Raw genomic sequence first — 21,029 nt, 5'->3', positions numbered from 1 at the left:
TAGAACTTTTTACCCTGTTCATTATTTTTGTTGGTAAACTATATTAATAGTATGAGAGTCATTTTTGACAGTGCAAAGATGAGTGAGCTACGTTTCTGTAAAATTTGAAGCTAGTCCATTTAAGCAAGAGCAAAATAGTTTTTGTTGATTCAATAAATTATGCAGCACCTTCACATGATAGAGTATATCATTTCTGAACAAAGCTAGTTAACATTTTAGCAAAAACACCATTTATTAATTTCCCTGAGCATGCTTCTTTGTGGGGCTTGACAGCAACACTCATGCCATTTGCAAAAACGACTAATTTTGACTTCCAATTTTTGACAATATAATGTGACTGGATAGATTAAAAAACTACTCACCAAGTAGCAGTAGGACTACACACATATAAAAAAAAGAAATTTTACTTATGCAAGCTTTGAGCCAGTGGCTCCTTCTTCTGGCAGAAAGGTTGAAGGGGAAGGAAGTGGGGTAAAGGGAAAGAAACTAGAGAGGTTTAGGAAAAGGGGTTAGAGTTGGAAAGTCATACAGCACCCTCGGTCACAGGAGACTTACAGTATGGGATGAGAAGGGAAAGATTGATTGTTGGGGACTGCACTGCATGATAACTAAAAACATGAGAGCTTAAAGGTGGAAGACAGGATAATGTCCAACACAGGGATTACTACTAAAACATTGTGCATGAGTTAGTAAAAGTGAAAAGCTAAGTACGTTATATGTAACAGAGGTGGAAGGGGGATGGCGAAAAATAGACAGACCAGAAAATGAAAGATGTAGAAAATTAAAACAGAGTGAAGAAAGGAGTAGTTACTGTGTAGAAATGCTGAGACGGAAGGAATTAATGAAAATTAAGGCCAGTTGGGTGTCGAGAACCAAGGATATGATGTAGCGCTAACTCCCACCTGTGAAGTTCTGAGAAACTGGTGTCTGGGGGTGGTGAAACAGGCACCTAGGTCATGACTGTCATGTTATAGAGCATGCTCTGCAATAAGATATTGTGTGTTGCTGGTATACACCCGCTGCCTCTGTCCGGTCATCCTAACTGATAAGTTGGTGGTAGTCATGCCAATATAAAATACTGAACAGTGTTTACATAACAGCTGATATATGACGTGTCATTTCACAGGTGTTCTCTCTATGATAGTGTGTGTTTTGACAGTTACAGGGCCGGCATAGTGGTGGTAAGTGCATAAGCCAAATCTTGCGGTGGGTACAGTCACAGGGGTAGGAACCATAGGGTGTGACAATGGGTGCAAAAGGAGCATTGGATCTGAGAAGGATGTTGCTAGGATTGGGAGGGTGATGAAACACTATTCTAGGTGTGGTTGGCAAACTCTCAGACAGAATGGATCTCATTTCAGGGCATGATTTTAGGAAGTCATGGCCTTGACGAAGTAGATGAGTAATACATTCACAACCAGGATAACACTGAGTGGCAAGTGATGTGCCCCAAAGTTGTTTTTTGGAGGGATCAGCAGTACCAGCCTATGGCTCCTACCCCTGTGACCGTCCCCACATCAAGATTTGCCTTGTGTACCCTCCTACCACCACATACACCAGACCAGTAGCTAGCAAAACATATACTATCAAAGAGAGAGAGCCACCAGTGAAACGACATGTTATAAACCAGCTGTTACGTAAACACTGTTCAGCCTCATGACTACCACCAAGTTATGAGTTAAGGATGAATGGGAACAGGCAGAGGGTGTATACAGGGAACACGGAATAACCTGTTGCAGAGCATGCTCTACAACATGACAGTTGTGACCTTGGTTCCTGTTTCAAGAGACACACCATCTGGGTTCTTCCCCAAGACACCAGTATCTCAGAACCCAGCAGGTGGGAACTAGCACGACAACATCTCCTTGGTTCTTGACACGCACCTGGCCTTAGTTTACATTAATTTCTTCTGCATTTCTTCAGAGCAGCTTCTCGTTTCTTTACTCCATTTTAGTTTTCAACAACTTTCGTTTTCTAACATGCTATTTTTCGCCTCCCCTTTCCCACCTGTTACATACAATGCATTTAGCTTTTTGCTCTTATTAACTCGTACATGAGGTTTTAGCAGTAATCTCTGTCTTGTATATTACCCTGTCTTCCACCTTTAAGCTCTCAGATTTTCAAATCTTGTTCGGTGCAGCCCCCAACAGTCAGTCTTGAACTTTGTGTGCAACATTCATTGTGATTTGTTTCTATTACTCAGTTATCCTAAACATAACTTTCTGTATCTTGTGTCTTACACAGAACTAACCCAGGAATTTGCTGGACCATGTATCCCACATAAGCTTAATTTTTCAAATAGAATATTATGACTCACTCAGTCAAATGCCATTGATACATCACAGAAGATCCCAACTGGTGATATTTTATAATTTGAAAATTTTATTATGTGCTCAGTAAAGATATACACAGATTTTTTAATAGAACAGCCCTTTTGAAATCCAAACTGTGTTTGATTAAGTATCCATTTACTACTCAGATGTGAGAACCACTGAGTTCATTATCATCTCAAAATTTTTGCAAATGATATCAGAAGTAAGACTGGCCAGTGTATACATCTGTGGAGTCGCCTTTCTTATAGAGTGGCCTAATAACTGATAATTTTAATGTGTCTGGAAAAAAAAAATAATCAGAACTAACGATGTATTACATACGTGACAAAAAATAAATTAAACAGCGACAACCATTTACTTTCTCATTGGAGATTTCATAAACTGTACAGAAACTTTTCCTTTTTAGGTTCATGTTGATCTTATTTCCAACGGGGATGAGTGACAAATATCCATTACACTAAATCTCCCCTAATTTGATTCTTCAGAGTACTGGTTTGCTACCACTTCTGAAATGGTCTCACATCTTTTTTAAAATGAAATCAATAAAAATAACTGCTGCACTTACTCTTCTACAATGTTCCCATTCTATTGATTAGAAATAGTTTCATCTTCTAAGGCTACTAACCTAGACTCTCTTTAAACAATATTCCATTTGAATGTCTTTTACTGTTTGACATCCCAATTCCTAACAAGATATGCATATTTCAATCTCTTTACTATTTTTCATAAAATGTTGCAACACTGTTTATAACATGAAAGTACTTAAGGATTCTTACTTGTTCTGGATATTTTGACAATTTCCCATTTTTGATCTGTGAGGCACTTAAATGCCTGTACTGATCCAAGGTTTCATATAAGACTTCCTATTAATGAATTTTTTAAACGAACGGGCGGGGGTGTTGCTTACAAACTAATAAGAAAATGTTGAATTTAGAGCCGGCTTTAGGCTCTATTTTATCATTAATGACCCTGACTGCTGTCACTGAATGATTCTGAACTGCATACATAGTTATGTACTATGACTAAGGGTTTATCATAATCTAACATTCCACTTACTACAGGACAGGTAGGTGTTTAACTTCTGCTTATTTACAAATACATTATCAATGTTCTACATATTGAGCTAGTTAAGGACGAGAATTTATAAATGATACTAAACTGTGTGTTGCTAATAACAACTCAAAAGGCATCAACATTTTTCATGGATATTTCTCAGTTTCGAAGTGAGGACATGTATACTTTAACAATCACAAATGCTATATTGTTCAATATTAACTCGCAAGCAAATGCTTAATGTATTTTGGCCTGTACACAATCTACTTGTTTTTATATTTTTGAATTTATGTTTTAATGAAAGTGACAACACTTTGTAATCTTAAGTTCTTGCATCTCTAAGAATGAAGTAGTGTTTGGGAGACCATATCTATGGGCTCAGCTTTTGGTATCTGTTCTTATCTTGCATTCAAATGTAGGAAAAGTCATTAAACTTGGTGGACAATTATTTCAATGTGTCATTTTTTTATGCCACTGCCATGGTCTATAGAATTAATTTTATATATGTGGCAATGTCTTTTTCTTAATTAATAAAGTTCCAAATTGCTATGTTTTGTCACCTCTCACAAACACACAAGAGACTGGAAGATTTTACAGCACTGAAAGCAGTTGGGTCCAAACAAAAGTTGACAGCTGTTGCCTATGCACTTGCCCCTGTTGAATGTAAATGCTTTTTGACTAGAAATGAAGTGAAGAGGTTCTGCTTGTGCATTAGCCAGCACAAATCTTCCACGTGTAAAAAGCCAAAGTCCTTTACAGTGTTTGCAACAAATGCACTATGAACTGTGTGACATTTACAAGCCTTCAGCTACAAGCAAGGGAAATGTAAGACAATATTTTCACACATTTAGAGTCGGCTGCACTAATCCTCATGACTGGGAGATGAGTGACATTCGGTAACCATTACTGATATTGATTATGAAAGAGGGTTCTTGTACCAATGTGAACCCTCAGCAGCAAGCCAACAAACTATTCATAAAGCCATTAAATTAAAGAACAATCTGCATAAAAAATCAAGCCAATTGTGTTTTGAGAGCAGAGAGATGTGGTCTTGCCAGATTTACAGAGACCAGCAACATTAATAGCATCTGAGGAGAACTAGTAAACATACGCCATGGCAACATGGGAAACCTCTCTCTACCTCTAATGATTCACGACAATGCATGCTCACAGACCGTCACTCATGATACATATGTGATCCAAACTTTGGGAACTTTTGAGGAGTAAGACCTTCTGAAAATTTCAGTTCTGTATTGGCTGAAACCCTAAACAGAATCATAAGCAAAGGTAAAAAAAGACTTGTTCCATGAGGGTAAATGCTTTCAGAATAATCGTACCTATGCAGAAAAATGGACAGAGAATGTTTATCCCTTAACAGTTTTTTGATCTGTGTTCTTTTCAGACCAATCAGGTCTTAATTTTGAAAGGAGTCTCAAGTAGTGGACAGGGTCACCAAGAACTGAGAGACAAGATTACACACATTGCGGAAAAAAGAAGCATACAAAAGATATAAAGATTTAAGGTAGTACAATAATAAGAAATTGCATTCACATTGAAACAGGTTAAAAGTGAATTTATTTCTGTATGAACTTTCAATACTCTATGGTGTAGGTGCATATACAAGTCTACACTACAAGGCTTCTTGCGAGAGTTTTTAACAGAATAACTTTTAGACTGATTTTAGATGTAAAGAACATTTTGTGGACTGAATGATGCTATGTCAATTATATCCACAAGCCAGTCAAGAGACCACCAAATCTTCTACAAATACAAGAAACATTCACCACAAAATTGGCAAGGCGATCAATCACTTTTGTTTTATCTGGCATTAAATTCAGTGGAGGCAAAGCATTTCTCACTTAAATTGATGAAATAACACAAACTGGACCTTCAAATAAAGCTATTGCTGTTTGCCTTAACAAATTTGTGAACACTATTCAAATATAAACTCTGGTGGTGATGACTCTCTTTGATAGCAGTCAAGCAAAGTGCTATATCCCATCAATTTATGAAGGAAGAGATGTACAGTACATAAAGAGTGAATACATATATATTCAATTTGTCTAAAACATGTTTGGATTTTTATAAATTTTTAGCTCCCAAACATTTATTTGATCACATCATGAGTACATAAACTTACACAGTTCAACATAAGTGCTGAAAGGCAAAGAATTACATGTCTTTCATGTTTCAGTTTAGTATTAATACTATAACATTTACTTGAAAGAATAATAGAAATAAAGGGACATATCCGAGGACGTTGGAATTCCATTTTATCAGAAAGGTCAATATTTAAATGACGTACATCTTACGACCATTTACAGACAATGCATATGTCCTCATTCTATTTAACCTGTAATCCTAAACTAAGCTATCACAGTGAATCATGTACAGGCTGTGATATGGTGTATCAGACCAGACAACAGATTCTTTTGCATAACAATAACAAGACTTTTATGTAAAGAAGGAAACGTTTATAAGGATATTTCTGCAGAATTTACAATTCTTATTGTTTGTATTGCTGGTGTTAACTGAGGAAGGTTTTTGAGAAGGCGGTTCACGTAATAAGCTTTGAGTGTAATATGGAGAAAGAGGATTAGAGGAAACACATTAAAAACAAAGAGAATGATTTTCCAACACATAAGATAATTATTTGATAGCAAATACAAAATTATTTGTTTACAGTGATACGTGTATGGAAACATGTGAAACTCTAATTAAATGAATAGTTGTGTTATTACCAGTTTTTAAAGCAACATAAGCAAAATGACTTGTGCAGTAAAGAATAGGTGAAATGATGATAAACTAGATTAAGTATTGGAGAGAAACTAATTCCAGTAGCTTGACAAAGCACAGACCATCATCGGAATTACATAAAATACATGCAGAGCCACTGAAAGTCTCTCTCTCTTAGGCTACAAAGAATTATGAGGCGTACAACAGAACCATTTGGTCGGCATCTCAAACGTACCATACACAATATAGCAAGCTGAGCAGGAAGATGAACCTTATTGAAAATACAAGAGAGATCGCAAGCGGATTTCTTCTGTACTTGCATTTCTGTTACAGGTGTTAAAATGGCAAACACTTTCCCACTGCAAAACAGAAAAGTCAGCCTAAAAAGTAACACAATTTGTAATGGCGTACTACATTATGGCAGCAAGCTGCACCAAAACAAATGACAATCACAGATAAATTAAAAAAAAAAATTATTGTGAATTTGATTTCTTGGCTAATTTATTTTCACAGAAAGACACATTAGTTTTTTGTTGCACACATTTATGCAAATGGAGCCACAACATTCATTTATAATGTCTAACAAACACTTAAATACATTTGTGTGTACCAAGTACAGAACACTCACCTATTAATAGGGCAATAAACCAGAAAAATATCACTCATACAGCCAATCAGAATTACATGTTCTTGATTCCACGTCCCAAGAAATTGTTGTCACACATTACTTTTCAGGCAGAAGCATATTATTCTTAATCAGCTATAAAATATATGGATGGAAAACGCCATCCCCATTTGAACTGAAATCAAGCAAGGGAAACAGCAACAGCCAACAACATCATATAGGGATATGGGGAACTTTAAGAATTTTAGTCTTCACATTGAGAGAACCATTACAAGCACTAGATAAAAAGAGCTGCATGTTGATTTACTTATTTCAAAAGTTTTTAGGCCTATGCAATGAAAAGTCACATAGTGTGTAAAATATTTTTATGCTAACAAAATAATTCTTATTCAAATGGACTGTGTGTTTTGCAGGCATCACATTTATTTTGTAGCTACACATTCACAACAGCAAAAAGTAGTTATTGTTATATGGACAATAAGCACAGATACCACAAAATTCCACATTTATTTAACTTAATTATTCTTATACGTTACGTTTAAGATCTTGCACGTCAGCAAAACATGAACGATATGCACAGTAGACACAAAGTAATTTTTTTAGGGTACAGGTGAAGCAGTAACTGTAAATTGGGTTCACAATACAACTTCGACATCACATTTTATTCACTACATAGGGGGGCTACAACATTTTGAATGTAGTATAGCACACTTATTTACAATTCTACAGGATAATAAAAAATAATGATTAAGACTCGGAAACAAAAATACACATTCTCACACAAACTGACAGTTTGAAATGTGGAACTTTTAATTATAATGGTAAAAAAAGTAATGCACCATGCTTCTATAAAATGAAAACCAACAGAGGAATGGAAAGAGATTAAGTATATTTCTTACTTTCACTTTCTACAAGTAGAATTGTGGTCATGACAATTTTATAGTTAACAGTGTCTCAGACAAACATTAAGTTTTGCACATAATACGCCTCCATATCAAATGCACAATGAGAGAACACTTCATTATGAATGGTTGCTCAGTAATCAAGCAAGATAACTGTAAGTGTCCTTCTGGCTCTCCGTTCTTTCCAAGTATTCCTTCTCAATCAGTATGTCAATACACTTCTTAATAATATGAACTCTGGGCTTAAATCTTGATGACAGCTGGTTGAGAACTTCTGCCACAAGTTGCTGATGCTTCAGGACTTTCCTCATTTTCATTATTCGGACAATTGCTGCTTGTATTAATAATTTACGGTCTTCTTCTATGTGTTTGTGTGTGGTCTCTTGTTCTACTTTCAATTCAGTCTTCATAGGTATGTTGATATTAACTCGCAGTTTCTTGTTTTTATAACCCGAAAACAAGGAGATAACAGAGCTTGGCTGCAATTCACTTTCATCATCATCCGATTGTAACAGCTTTGCTTTCAAGAGTATCTGAACAACTTGGATCAGAAAATCAAGCTTAATTTGAGTAGATTCATGAAGCTGCTGCAATACCCATACTTCACTTACATTAAACTGCAGTAAAACTGCCATCTGAAAAGTTGAGGCTTGAAGTGTGTATCTGTTTCGGAAACAGTTTGTAACGAGCTCTCCTTTTGACATGTTGTACAACCAGCTAAGTTTTCTCCCACTGTGCTGACTGCTGTAGAATGTTGCAAAGCGATGAACACTACGTTCCAATTCTGATGGCAAAGAAAATGTGAATGACTGCTGGAATGGCCAGGAACCAGACGAAAGAACTTGAATACTGAAATCTATGTCCAGGGGTTCATATGAATTAGCCAAATGCTTTCTGAAGGTCTCATTCAAGTCTTTTGATACACCAATGTCCTGAAACATTCTCTGTAATTTTGAAGTGTACTCAAATCCACATGCTTGCTTTAGTTTAGATATCATCGATGCTTCAGCATCATCACTAGCAGACATATGCTGTACAAGACGTTTTGCCAGCATTTTACTATAAAATTTTTGGAAAACATCTTTATCTTCTATATACTTGAATACTACCATGACTTGATTCAGAGTATCTTCAAGCTCTGCCTCTTCGGGATTTTTACTGCTCTTTTTTAGCAACAAATCACAATACTTAGCAAGTAGTTCAGGCGACTTTGATGAACTGTTTGCCTGACGAGTGACAGCATTGCTATTAATGAATCTCCCACATGCCTTGTCAAGGGCAGCAACAAATCCAGAATCATTATTAAAAGCTGTCAAAACCAGGGCATTGTACTTCTTATGTACTTCCAGTATAGTGTTGACATAAACTTTAGGATCACTGTTAGCCATTTCACCACATTTATCAATAGCGGCAAGGCCTTGGTTTACAATATAAATTTCAAGCAAGTTACGTAATTCACCAAGACCATCTGAAATCCGTGCCACCAATTGATACATTCTTCCAAGATCTTCGTTTTTGTCAGCATCAAGCAGATTCTGAAATTCTGCATGGAATATTTCTAAATGTTTCTGAATCAGTACTCTTTCACAAGTCTTGGCTAATCTCTCCAATGTTGTTTCATGAAGGTACACTTGTACCCTTCTTTGTTCTTCTAGAAGACGCTGCTCTGCCTTTTTCATGTACTCTGTAACTGGATTCTGGCGCAAAAATTCGGTACTTTCGTGGGTATAAAATCTTTCTGTATCTTCCAAAAATACATCTTCGAAAGAATTCATGTAGACTGACAAATTTCGCCCCTTAGCATTTGGATCTTCTTCATTGAGGCCCAATTCAACATAGCAGTTTATAACGCCACTCACAAGTCTTGTGTTAATTGTCTCACCACTGCGTTCCCTTTCTATAAATTTCAAAACTGCATTTGTCACTTGCTTATTCAGCTGCTTAAATAAATTATCTCTCCAGGTTACTAATGCCAATTGATACACTTCATACACACCCTTACGACCTTCTTCGTATTCTCGTCGAACCCAGTGCCTATTCAGATATGAACAAACTCCATTTAGCACCTTTGAACTGAATTGATAGTCTTCCCACTGTTTCGTGTAAAACTGGAGTACATCTTCATCCATGAGATCTATACCATCCATTTTCATCTTTTTGAGTAAATTGACAAGATAATTTCTTAGAAATTCTCTGAGTCTTTTATACAGCTCCAGACCCACAAGCTGTGCACCACCACTTGATACTTGTCCTTTCTTTGGCTTGTTTGTTGGGCGACTAACTTGCTGATGAACGCTTGTACAGTAATCGTACACATGGGTGTATAATTCCATGTATCGAGGTTTTGGCATACCTTGGCGATTATAAACTTGTTCGATGCCATCCTTCAGATCATCCCAGATTTGGTCGAGGTCAATCTGCTTCAGGCCTGAAGGGTTGCCATGGCTTTTATGAGCTGACATCTTACACACAGGATAAGCGAAGTGTTACTCAAGTTATTACAGGGAATACATTAAAATCTAAGATTTGCATTCATTCTGGTAACCCGCTGTTGCTCAGTCATTACACATTATGATATGTGGATCAGGAAGTTTGTAAACTTGCGTCGGGTCCAAGATGTAATCACCACATAACGTCCAGCTCTTTAACCGTATAAAACTTCGTAACAACTCACTAGTACATTTATTCTGTTCCAAATGCAAAAGCAATTTTCTTAGCAGTTGCTTCTTCCTTGGAGGAGCGAACTACACACGTTTGTACTAAACAAAAAATCTATTCTTCTTGCATCGTACTGTTAACCTCAACCACCACCATCACTGTGTGCAAGTAACCAAAGATGATAACAGCTGTGCACTGGTCCAAAGAACTTAAACCGTCACACATCTGTCGTAAGCCGAGTGTGTAACTTGTGTTTTTGTGTCAGGTGTTTGGGGTTGATTGGGTATCTTCAGTGATAAAAAAAGATAAAAGACTGGAACATGTCTTCTGTATGACACCAGTTTTTGGTTTTCTTAATCTTCATTCTGTAATTCAAAAATGACGGATGATCACGCGCTAGTATTTAGTGATGATGAAGATGATTCCGACAATGGATATAACCACCCCGAAATGCAAGGTGTCCTTAGCAAATGGACCAACTACATTCATGGATGGCAAAGCAGATTTATCGTTTTGAAGGATGGCACGCTCTCATACTACAAATCAGAACAAGATACAGGCTTCGGATGTCGAGGGGCTATTAGCATTTACAAGGCGACAGTTAAGGTTAGCTTTGTGAATTGTTGCACGAAGTACTTTTCAATCTGTTTCGTTTTGTCATTCACTGTTGTTGTATTCGAAACATTTCTTTTGTCGATACAACTGCGGACAGCACCGAAAATTAGGATAATTTTGTGTACACATGAATTAAAATCCAGCGTAAAAACAGAGTGCTAGATTTTCACAACGTTTCTGGTGATAAATGTTTTGCAAGGCTTAGTTTAATCACTCACTACCAAGGAGGTAGGTAAGATACTGAAAGGTCATTACCGATGAACTGCGAAAAAGTGACTAATTTGTGAGGTGGTGGTTCATCAAATCTATGTCGTTTCCTTCCAAAAAATATTAATATGCTACACATTGTGGAAAAGATAAATGTATCTGAACTTTCACAATAGGACGTGGACATTCTTGTTCTTATGTTTAGTATTATAATATCTGCTCATCTGTGTGATTTTCTTCTGTTATTAATGTTCTCATCTAGTTACGAGAAATCTTGGAGCGGTGAAGTCACGTTGTTGCCTGTTATTGCTAGTCGTTTTAATATTTGTTTTGAAACTTTCATGTTGAGTGTATTACAAAACACCAAAATCCTTTTTCAGCCGCATGAATTTGATGAATGCAGATTTGATGTTTCCGTTAATGACTGTGTGTGGTATCTGAGAGCTGACAACCCCGAAGAAAAACAACAATGGGTTGAAGTTCTGGAAGCGCACAAGGTAAGGCAGAACTCTACTTAGTATATAAAAATGGTACTTTGATAATAATTAAAATCTCTTTGTTTGAGTGCCCCATATTGTAATGTACGGTATGTTGCTTATGATACAAGTTCTCAATGGTCGTATATCTGAACTTTTTCTGTTGCGCGTAACTAGTTGGTTAGAAAGAGGGTGCTATTGAAAATAATTACAGAAATTGGCAAATTATATGCTAGCTTATCACAGAAGCAAACGTTTGTTCGATATGGTCCAGTGAGTCTCCACATATTTACAGTCAGTGATAAAGTGGTTTGAACTGTGTACTGTAAATAAAAGGACACAGCACAGTTGATTGGTCCATTACCCTAGTTTTTCATGTCCACAGCCTATATATCACCATTTCACCTCTGACAGGTAACACTGTTCATGTTGCTCAGAATTAAACTACATAATTTCTTATTAGTGGGAAAAGCTTTACTTATTCTCTGAATTTTCTACTACAAACCCGTTGCAAACAACGATTTTGCTCTGTTGCACTACAGAAAGATATTTGGTGCAAAGAACTACATTTTTAAATGAGAGAAGTTTGATGACAGTTCAGATGTTTTTAATCATAACATGGTATCATTGAGCTTGTGCAGTTATTAGACTCGTATTTCTCTCTTCCAGTCAGTGATATTACACACAGCATCCAGGGGCATGAGCTCCAAGCAAATGCTAAAAATTTGTTAGTGAGAGAGATCTGTTTCTGGGTTGAAACTTTTAGTCTAGCTCAGCCATAAGGCACTCATACTTTGATGACAGTTGGAAGAATTGTATTATTGGCAATTACGGTAGGTGTTCAGTTTAGAGTTCTATTCCAGCACTATTTCACATAGTAAATACCATGCTTACAGTTGCCATTTCAGTGTTCTCTCTTGAATGCCTCTAATGAGTAGTACTGTTAAAGGTAACCCATATCGAAGACAAAAGATGAAACTTAGAAAATAGGAAGTGGTGTTTGCAGAGTATTTATTTAACAGTGTGTTCTTATTTAGCTGTTCCTTTTGTTAATTAAGTCACTGTTCACAAAGAAACAGAATTCATGAATTTCACATAGCCCACATGTGAAGTATCCATTATTGATTTATAATGAGTGGTGTTGACTTCCAGTGAAAACAAACACAATTTCTAACAGTTTTCAAGATTAGAAATGATTATGCACCTACAGAGTACTGAGATACATTTTCTTAACTGCAAATATATTAAATATCTTGGAGCGTTGATAGCCCACTCTTGCTTAGAGTTATTTTTAATTCTTATGAAGATGGGTCACAACAAACTGTATTATTAGGAGGACTGTTAGGTCAAGAGCAGACAAATCGTTTGTTGATTTTGATCTGTAATGACAATCTTCATTTCAGTCAGAATCACCCATTTTTCTTTTAATAACAATAAATACCATTCACCCATTTTGATGTATTGTGTTTTGTCGGTATGATGCCTTGGAATAAATTTTAGTCCCAGAATACCTTTTTAGTTAATTTTTAGCTAACTGTACGTGAATTACACATAGCCCACATGTGAATTATTCAGTAGGCCCTACTGATTTATAATGCTGAGTGGTGACCATATCAATGGGCCATATCTACTGCCAAACAGATTAACAGGATCGATCTACCTCATATTTATTAGAGACTTTCCCCTACATCAGTGCAGAGCCTACATTGGCATTGCTGAGCCTCACACACGAGCCAATACGTGTCGTCGTCTTTGAACTGTTTCAGTTGCTCCATGGACTTGAGCAATAAGATTCTCCACTTACAGGTGTGCCATACAGTACTGTCTTCATACTGCCCCACAGAAAATAGTTGAGAGGTGTCAAATTTGGCAATTGTATTGTTGGTGGACCTGATCCACCCCTAATAATTCATTATTTGGGATATGTGAAGTTGAGGTGAGTCTGCACATTGACATCAAAGTGTGATGGAGCTCCATCATGTTGCAACCATGTGCACATCAGAACATTCATTGGCAATACATCCAATAGAGTAGGACAAAGTCTCTAATAAATGTGAGGTAGATCGATCCTGCTAATCCGTTTGCCAGTAGATATGGCCCATTGATATGGTAACCAATTATCCAAGTCCATGTGTTAATTGTTGATATTCGTCCACCCAAACATGCATGTTATGCAAGGTTAATATGCCATTTGTAGTCGGTGTGCATTCATCCATGACTAACACCAAGCCCAGGAATTGTGGCTGGAATATGCAGTGCTGCAAATACCACTTCAGAAAATGTACCCATCATGAGCAGTCCTCTTCCTGTAATGCCTGGACCTTCTGCAGATGTTATGGATGGAACTGGTGTTGATGGAGCTGGTGTTCATGGATAACACACAACTCACTACACAGCACTTTTATCTGTGTGCCATGTCTATGACAACTGCCAAGTGGTGGTGGCTGGGTCCTTTTCGAACATTTTCAGCACATCCTCCTCCAACTGTAGTGTTTAGAGTTTGAGCTGAATGGGGCAAGTACCAGGCACAAAGTGCTACTACTTCATTGGACAATGGACACACTGGAAATATCCACGTGCAACTTTCTGACTTCTCCGAGGCGTGTCTCGATGGCCGTGAATGTGGAATGGTGTGTGGTACATCTTCTTGGAAAACATTCCATCTACAATCTTGCAGTGCCTCTCCCATTGCAACCCACTGTGCGATATGCAAGCACGATGACTGTACTTTCTGCAGCTATGTACTGGTACGTGTTGCACTGCTGTCAACAATGTTACTGCACTGGCAAACCACAAAATGTCCACAATAGCATGCACACAAGGCAGATCTGAATGCGTTTATTATACATTCAGGATGATAGTCTGATGACAATTTATTCATGATCATTGACTAGATTTAAAGAAATAAATTCTGTACTTCCTGGACCAGTACCTTTATGTGTTGCTACGTCACAGCTTGTAATCAAAATTCTCAGTCATTTACAAGAGTGATAAGACGTCAACAACCGGAAAAGACACATGTACCCATGCTCTTATTATTTGGATTCAGAATGTCCCTTGCACGTAATCTCTTCTGCTATGTCAACTGGCAGCAGTGGTAGCACACATCATGGAGAAATAGTATTTCAAATAATACATACGTTTCTTGTCTGCATTTTATTCTCAAGTATGCTTTGAAATTGGTTGTTGATGCACGTTTCTTTTTTTACCTCCTTTTTACATTAAACTGGTTAATTCATTTTTGTGGTATAGCACTCTGTAGATAACTATTTTATTTATTCGTTTATTTTTTTACATTATCTAAACTCGAGTAACTTGTTGTATCCACAGAAAACTAAAACACAGTATTTGCAGAAGAATGGAAAGACTTGGTAAAACCAACCACAGGGAAGTTCAATTTGGGTTCCAGAGAAGTGTAGGAACATGTGAGGCAGAGCTGTGTGGTTCTCCAACTTATTTTGGAATGTAGATTGAAGAAACGAAAACCAGTGTCTACAGCATTTGTAGATATAGAGAAAGTTTTTGACTGTGTTGAGTGGAACACTTTTCACATTTCTGAAGGTGGTGGTTCTTACGGTCTTCAGTCCAAAGATTGGTTTGATGCAACTCTCCATGCTACTCTATCCTGTGAAAGATTCTTTATCTCTAACCTACATCCTTCTAAATCTGCTTAGTGTATTCGTCCCTTGGTCTCCCCGTACAATTTTTACCGTCCACGCTTCCCTCCAATACTAAATTGGTGATCCCTCGATCCCATCTTCTAGTCAAGTTGTGCCACAACCTCCTTTGCTCCCCAACTCTATTTAGTACTTCCTCATTAGTTACGTGATCTACCCATCTAATCTTCAGTATTCTTCTGTAGCACCACATTTCGAAAGCTTCTATTCTCTTCTTGTCCAAACTATTTATCATCCACGTTTCACTTCCATACATGGCTACACTCCATACAAATACTTTCAGAAACGACTTCCTGACACTTAAATCTATACTCAATGTTGATAAATTTCTCTTCTCCAGAAACGCTTTCCTTGCCATTGCCAGTCTACATTTTATATCCTCTCTACTTCAACCATCATCAGTTATTTTGCTCCCCAAATAGCAAAACTCCTTTACTACTTTAAGTGTCTCATTTCCTAACCTAATTCCCTCAGCATCACCCGACTTAATTCGACTACATTCCATTATCCTCATTTTGCTTTTGTTGTTGATCATCTTATACCCTCCTTTCAAGACACTATCCATTCCGTTCAACAGCTCTTCCAAGTCCTTTGCTGTCTCTGACAGAATTACAATGTCATCGGTGAACCTGAAAGTTTTTATTAATTCTCCATGGATTTTAATACCTACTCCGAATTTTTCTTTTGTTTCCTTTACTGCTTGCTCAATATACAGATTGAATAACATCGGTGATAGGCTACAACCCTGTCTCACTCCCTTCCCAACCACTACTTCCCTTTCATACCCCTCGACTCTTATAACTGCCATCTGCTTTCTGTACAAATTGTAAATAGCCTTTCGCTCCCTGTATTTTACCCCTGCCACCTTCAGAATTTGAAAGAGAGTATTCCAGTCAACATTGTCAAAAGCTTTCTCTAAGTCTACAAATGCTAGAAACGTAGGTTTGCCTTTCCTTAATCTATTTTCTAAGATAAGTCGTAGGGTCAGTATTGCCTCACGTGTTCCAATATTTCTACGGAATCCAAACTGACCTTCCCCGAGATCAGCTTCTACCAGTTTTTCCATTCGTCTGTAAAGAATTCGCGTTAGTATTTTGCAGCTGTGACTTATTAAACTGATAGTTCGGTAATTTTCACATCTGTCAACACGTGCTTTCTTTGGGACTGGAATTATTATATTCTTCTTGAAGTCTGAGGGAATTTCGCCTTTCTCATACATCTTGCTCACCAGATGGTAGTGTTTTGTCAGGACTGGCTCTCCCAAGGCTGTCAGTAGTCCTAATGGAATGTTGTCTACTCCCGGGGCCTTGTTTAGGCTTAGGTCTTTCAGTGCTCTGTCATGCTCTTCACGCAGTATCGTATCTCCTGTTCCATCTTCATCTACATCCTCTTCCATTTCCATAATACTGTCCTCAAGTGCATCGCCCTTGTATAGACCCTCTATATACTCCTTCCACCTTTCTGCTTACCCTTCTTTGCTTAGAACTGGGTTTCCATCTGAGCTCTTGATATTCATGCAAGTGGTTCTCTTTCCTCCAAAGGTCTCTTTAATTTTCCTGTAGGTAGTATCTATCATAACCCTCATGAGATAAGCCTCTACATCCTTACATTTGTCCTCTAGCCATCCCTGCTTAGCCATTTTGCACTTCCTATCGATCTCATTTTTGAGACGTTTGTATTCCTTTTTTGCCTGCTTCATTTACTGCATTTTTATATTCTCTCCTTTCATCAATTAAATTCAGTATTTCTTCTGTTAGCCAAGGGTTTCTACTAGCCCTCGTCTTTTTACCTACTTAATCCTCTGGTACCTTCAGTATTTCATCCCTCAGAGTTACCCATTCTCCTTCTACAGTATTTGTTTCCCCCATTCCTGTCAATTGTTCCCTTATGCTCTCCCTGAACCTCTGTACAACCTCTGGTTCTTTCAGTTTATCCGGGTCCCATCTCCTTAATTCCCACTTTTTTGCAGTTTCTTCAGTTTTAATCTACAGTTCATAACCAATAGATTGTGGTCAGAGTCCACATCTGTCCCTGGAAATGTCTTACAATTTAAAACCTGGTTCCTAAATCTCTGTCTTACCATTATATAATCTATCTGAAACCTTCTAGTATCACCAGGGTTCTTCCATGTATACAGCCATCTTACATTATTTTTAAACCAAGTGTTAGCTATGATTAATTTATGTTCTGTGCAAAATTCTACCAGGCAGCTTCCTCTTTCATTTCTTAGCCCTAATCTATATTCCCCTACTAAGTTTCCTTCTCTTCCTTTTCCAACTGTTGAATTTCAGTCACCCATGACTATTAAATTTTCGTGTCCCTTCACTATATGAATAATTTCTTTTATCTCATCATACATTTCATCAATTTCTTCATCATCTGTAGAGCTAGTTGGCATATAAACTTGTACTACTGTAGTAGGCGTGGGCTTCGTGTCTATCTCGGCCACAATAATGTGTTCACTATGCTGTTTGTAGTAGCTTACCCGCACTCCTATTTTTTTTTTTTTTATTCGTTATTAAACCTACTCTTGCATTACTCCTATTTGATTTTGTATTTATAACCCTGTATTCAACTGACCAAAAGTCTTGTTCCTCCTGCCACCGAACTTCACTAATTCCCACTATATCTAACTTTAACCTATCCATTTCCCTTTTTAAATTTTCTAATGTACGTGCCCGATTAAGGGATCTGACATTCCACGCTCCGATCCGTAGAACGCCAGTTTTCTTTCTCATGATAACTACATCCTCTTGAGTAGTCCCCGTCTGGAGATCCGAATGGGGGACTATTTTACCTCCGGAATATTTTACCCAAGAGGATGCCATCATCATTTAATCATTCAGTAAAGCCGCATGCCCTCGGGAAAGTATAGATTTAAATTAGAAAGCGAGCAGTTAGAATAACATCTGACGTTCACCCACAATCATCATGTAGGTAACTCTTCCAGAAGTTTTTACTGTATTTTAACTGCTCCATCACGATATATATATTCATTAATGCAATTTGTCATACATGATCCATCACAATTTGAGAAAAATAGTGATATAAATGCCTATGACACTAGAGGGAAAAAATGACCTTCACTTCCCATTATAGAAGCTGTTGGTTGGTCAGGAAGGAGATCAGTTGTCGCAAACAAAAACTATTGAGCACTTGCCCAGTAACATAAAATGTCTGGAAGGAAGCAATGCAAATTTTAAATCTAACATAAAATCGTTTCTCCTCACCAACTCTTACTATTATGTGGGTAAGCTTCTGCTTAAAAACTGGTAGCCTGTCAAAAATAAAGTTTTGTGTGTAGGATTGAAAATATGTTCATTATTGTTGACACTAATGCTGCAAACTGATTAGTTTCACATTATTTCGATCAAAATATCTGTAGAACAAGTAACTAACTAATATGTCTGTGGACTGAAGACCACAATAGTACTTTGAAGTCTGAGAATGGTTGATTGAAAATGCTGGCTGGCAGTTTCTTACTGTGTTCCCATAGTTTCATTTGTCAAGGAAATACAGCATTTCCTGCACAGCCCTTTATGGGAATTCAAACACCTACAATCTGTTCTGAATTAATTGCACACCCAAGCTATGACCGAAGATACAGTTGACTAGCCTGCAGCAAAATGTGCTTGGCTTTAATAGTAGCTTTGCAGCATATGCCATCTGGATCCCCTCTCTTCCAGTGTTTCTACACGATACTGGCTTCTGAACCATAAAGGTTATAATTGTCCTTAAAACACACTTTTAGATCCATCAAATCTTCCTTTCTCAATATCTGGCAGCTGACATCTGCATCCAGCCTCGTTTTCCTCTTCTGCCACCTCCTCCTTCAGCTTCTTTTCAACATAAAAACTCAAGAATTTAGAACATTTTGTTTCATTTGCTGAATTACCTGTGTTCATTATTTCCAAAGGTGTTCTCAATACTTCTACAGCACTGGATTGCATCTATTGTGGTTTGTGTAAGTTCAGTGACAGCCTGTTTGCTGAGAATCAGTTATTAATGTGCAAGAAAGTATTGTTTTCAGGTGTTGAAGTGTCTTCATTAGGCCTTACTATAATACTCGCATCATCAGCAAGAAGAATTATTTCTGCTTCTGGGATATTTGACGGCAGGTTATTTACATATAACAAGAGCTATCTTGACATTGAATATGTGCTACACGTTTTGTAATTATTCCAAATTATGAGGATGCTGTTTTATTGTATATGCTTTCTTGGTTTCACTTATATAGAAGGCTCTGTGACTGAAGACCAGTAGCAGTAAACAAAGAATGTAGTGTCTTTATGGCAGAATTAGTGACAAATCTACTCTCTATTTCTGCACTAAAAGACCACCTCTTGTGGACCTTAAGGACAACAGTAAGACAATTGTATTCCTCTGGTCCCCACCAGTCGTATTGGGATCGTGGGGAATGGCTATACGATCAATTTGCCAAGCATGTTGTTAGGAAGGGTTTATGGAAATAAAAGTACCAGAATTTGACACGAGGAAAACATTCTTTACTTTGTGGAGCATAGAATGAAATGTTACTGTCTGTAAGAGGGCCTGCAACTGTGTGCCTGTCTTCTCTTTGACCACTTTGACATGAATCTAATCCTCTGCTGCCTCCAGATTGATCTCAACAATCTGACACCCTGATATAATCCTATGACAATCTGACCTGCTTCGTTGTAGTTGTGACACCCTCTTGATAGTTGCCCAAATCCTGTTGGAGTGAAACCACCATTGCTGCTGCACGACGACCTTTGCAATTGGCTTCCCTGAAATCTTAGCTGGTGATGTCAAGGTGGAGAATCAGGCTTTTCATTTTTTCTGTAAGAGTAGACTTTATGTTTCTATTTGAAATCTTCATTGTTATGGTCCTCTGACTGCCATCTGGGGAGGATGGTTTCCTACTGCCACATTTTTACTTCCAAGACACATCCAGCTGCCTCCAGATGAAGGTCTGGTTATACACCCAATATCCCAACGCATTCAGATTGATTGTTGACCTTGTACAGTAGCCAGGTGAGCTTGGTTGGGTGGGAGTGCGTCTTCTGCCACATGAAATCTGCTGTGTGCCCTGATCCATTAATAAAACAGTGAAAGTAGTCAATTATTGATAATATAATGTAAATGGGTAGATAAAAAAATCTACTCACCAAGCTGTGGCAGGGGAACATACACACAAAAAGATTTAACTTTTACAAGCTTTTGGAGCCAGTGGCTCCTTCTTCTGGTAGAAGAGTTGAAGGGGAGGAATATGAGTAAAGGAGAAGGACTGGATTAGTTTAGGGAAAGGGGTACAGTTCAGGGAAGTCATCCAGAACTCCGTGTCAGAGAAGACTTACCAGACGTGATGAGAAAGAAAGACTGTTATCCTTCTCATCCCGTCTGGTAAGACTCCCATGACCCAGGATTCTGGGTGACTTTCCTGAACTGTACCCCTTTCCCTAAACCGATCCACTCTTTTTCCTTCACCCCTCTTCCTCCCCCTTCAACTCTTCTACCAGGAGGAGGAGCCATTGTGTGTGTGTGTGTGTGTGTGTGTGTGTGTGTGTGTGTGTGTGTGTGTGTGTGTGCCCCCCTGCTGCTGCCACTTGGTGAGTAGATTTTCTATCAATCCATTTACATTATACGACCCTTTAATAATTTATTCTTAACTCTCTTGTGCCAGGTTTATTTTTTGCTCTTTTGTTTATGGCTTAAAACTGCATGCCTTTTTTCCCTATGTTTTGAGGTACTCAGTATGGAGGGACCAG

General features: G+C 37.8%; 2 protein-coding genes across 2 annotated transcripts in view; one reads left to right on the top strand and one right to left on the bottom strand.

Moving 5' to 3' along the window:
* Nucleotides 1-4,942: 4,942 nt before the first annotated feature.
* LOC124797914 (cullin-1) lies at nucleotides 4,943-10,470 on the bottom strand. Its single transcript, XM_047261045.1, has one exon. The coding sequence runs from the start codon at nucleotides 10,109-10,111 to the stop codon at nucleotides 7,790-7,792; it is 2,322 nt and encodes a 773-aa protein (XP_047117001.1). The 5' UTR covers nucleotides 10,112-10,470; the 3' UTR covers nucleotides 4,943-7,789.
* A 77-nt stretch (nucleotides 10,471-10,547) lies between these two features.
* LOC124798110 (ceramide transfer protein) overlaps nucleotides 10,548-21,029 on the top strand; it is a 204,400-nt gene continuing 193,918 nt past the window's right edge. Inside the window, exons 1-2 of the mRNA XM_047261367.1 lie at nucleotides 10,548-10,913; nucleotides 11,510-11,626. Of these exons, the coding sequence (XP_047117323.1) occupies nucleotides 10,686-10,913; nucleotides 11,510-11,626 (345 nt within the window). The 5' untranslated portion in view covers nucleotides 10,548-10,685. The remainder of the gene's footprint in view (nucleotides 10,914-11,509; nucleotides 11,627-21,029) is intronic.

The sequence above is a fragment of the Schistocerca piceifrons genome, chromosome 5, assembly GCF_021461385.2.
Source record: "Schistocerca piceifrons isolate TAMUIC-IGC-003096 chromosome 5, iqSchPice1.1, whole genome shotgun sequence".
Taxonomy (NCBI): Eukaryota; Metazoa; Arthropoda; class Insecta; order Orthoptera; family Acrididae; genus Schistocerca; species Schistocerca piceifrons.
Note: the sequence above shows the minus strand (reverse complement) of the source record. Positions and strands in the feature narration are given on the sequence as shown.

Coding starts and splice junctions, on each gene's coding strand:
- LOC124797914 (XM_047261045.1), bottom strand. CDS start 10,111: ATGTCAGCTCATAAAAGCCATGGCAACCCTTCAGGCCTGAAGCAGATT.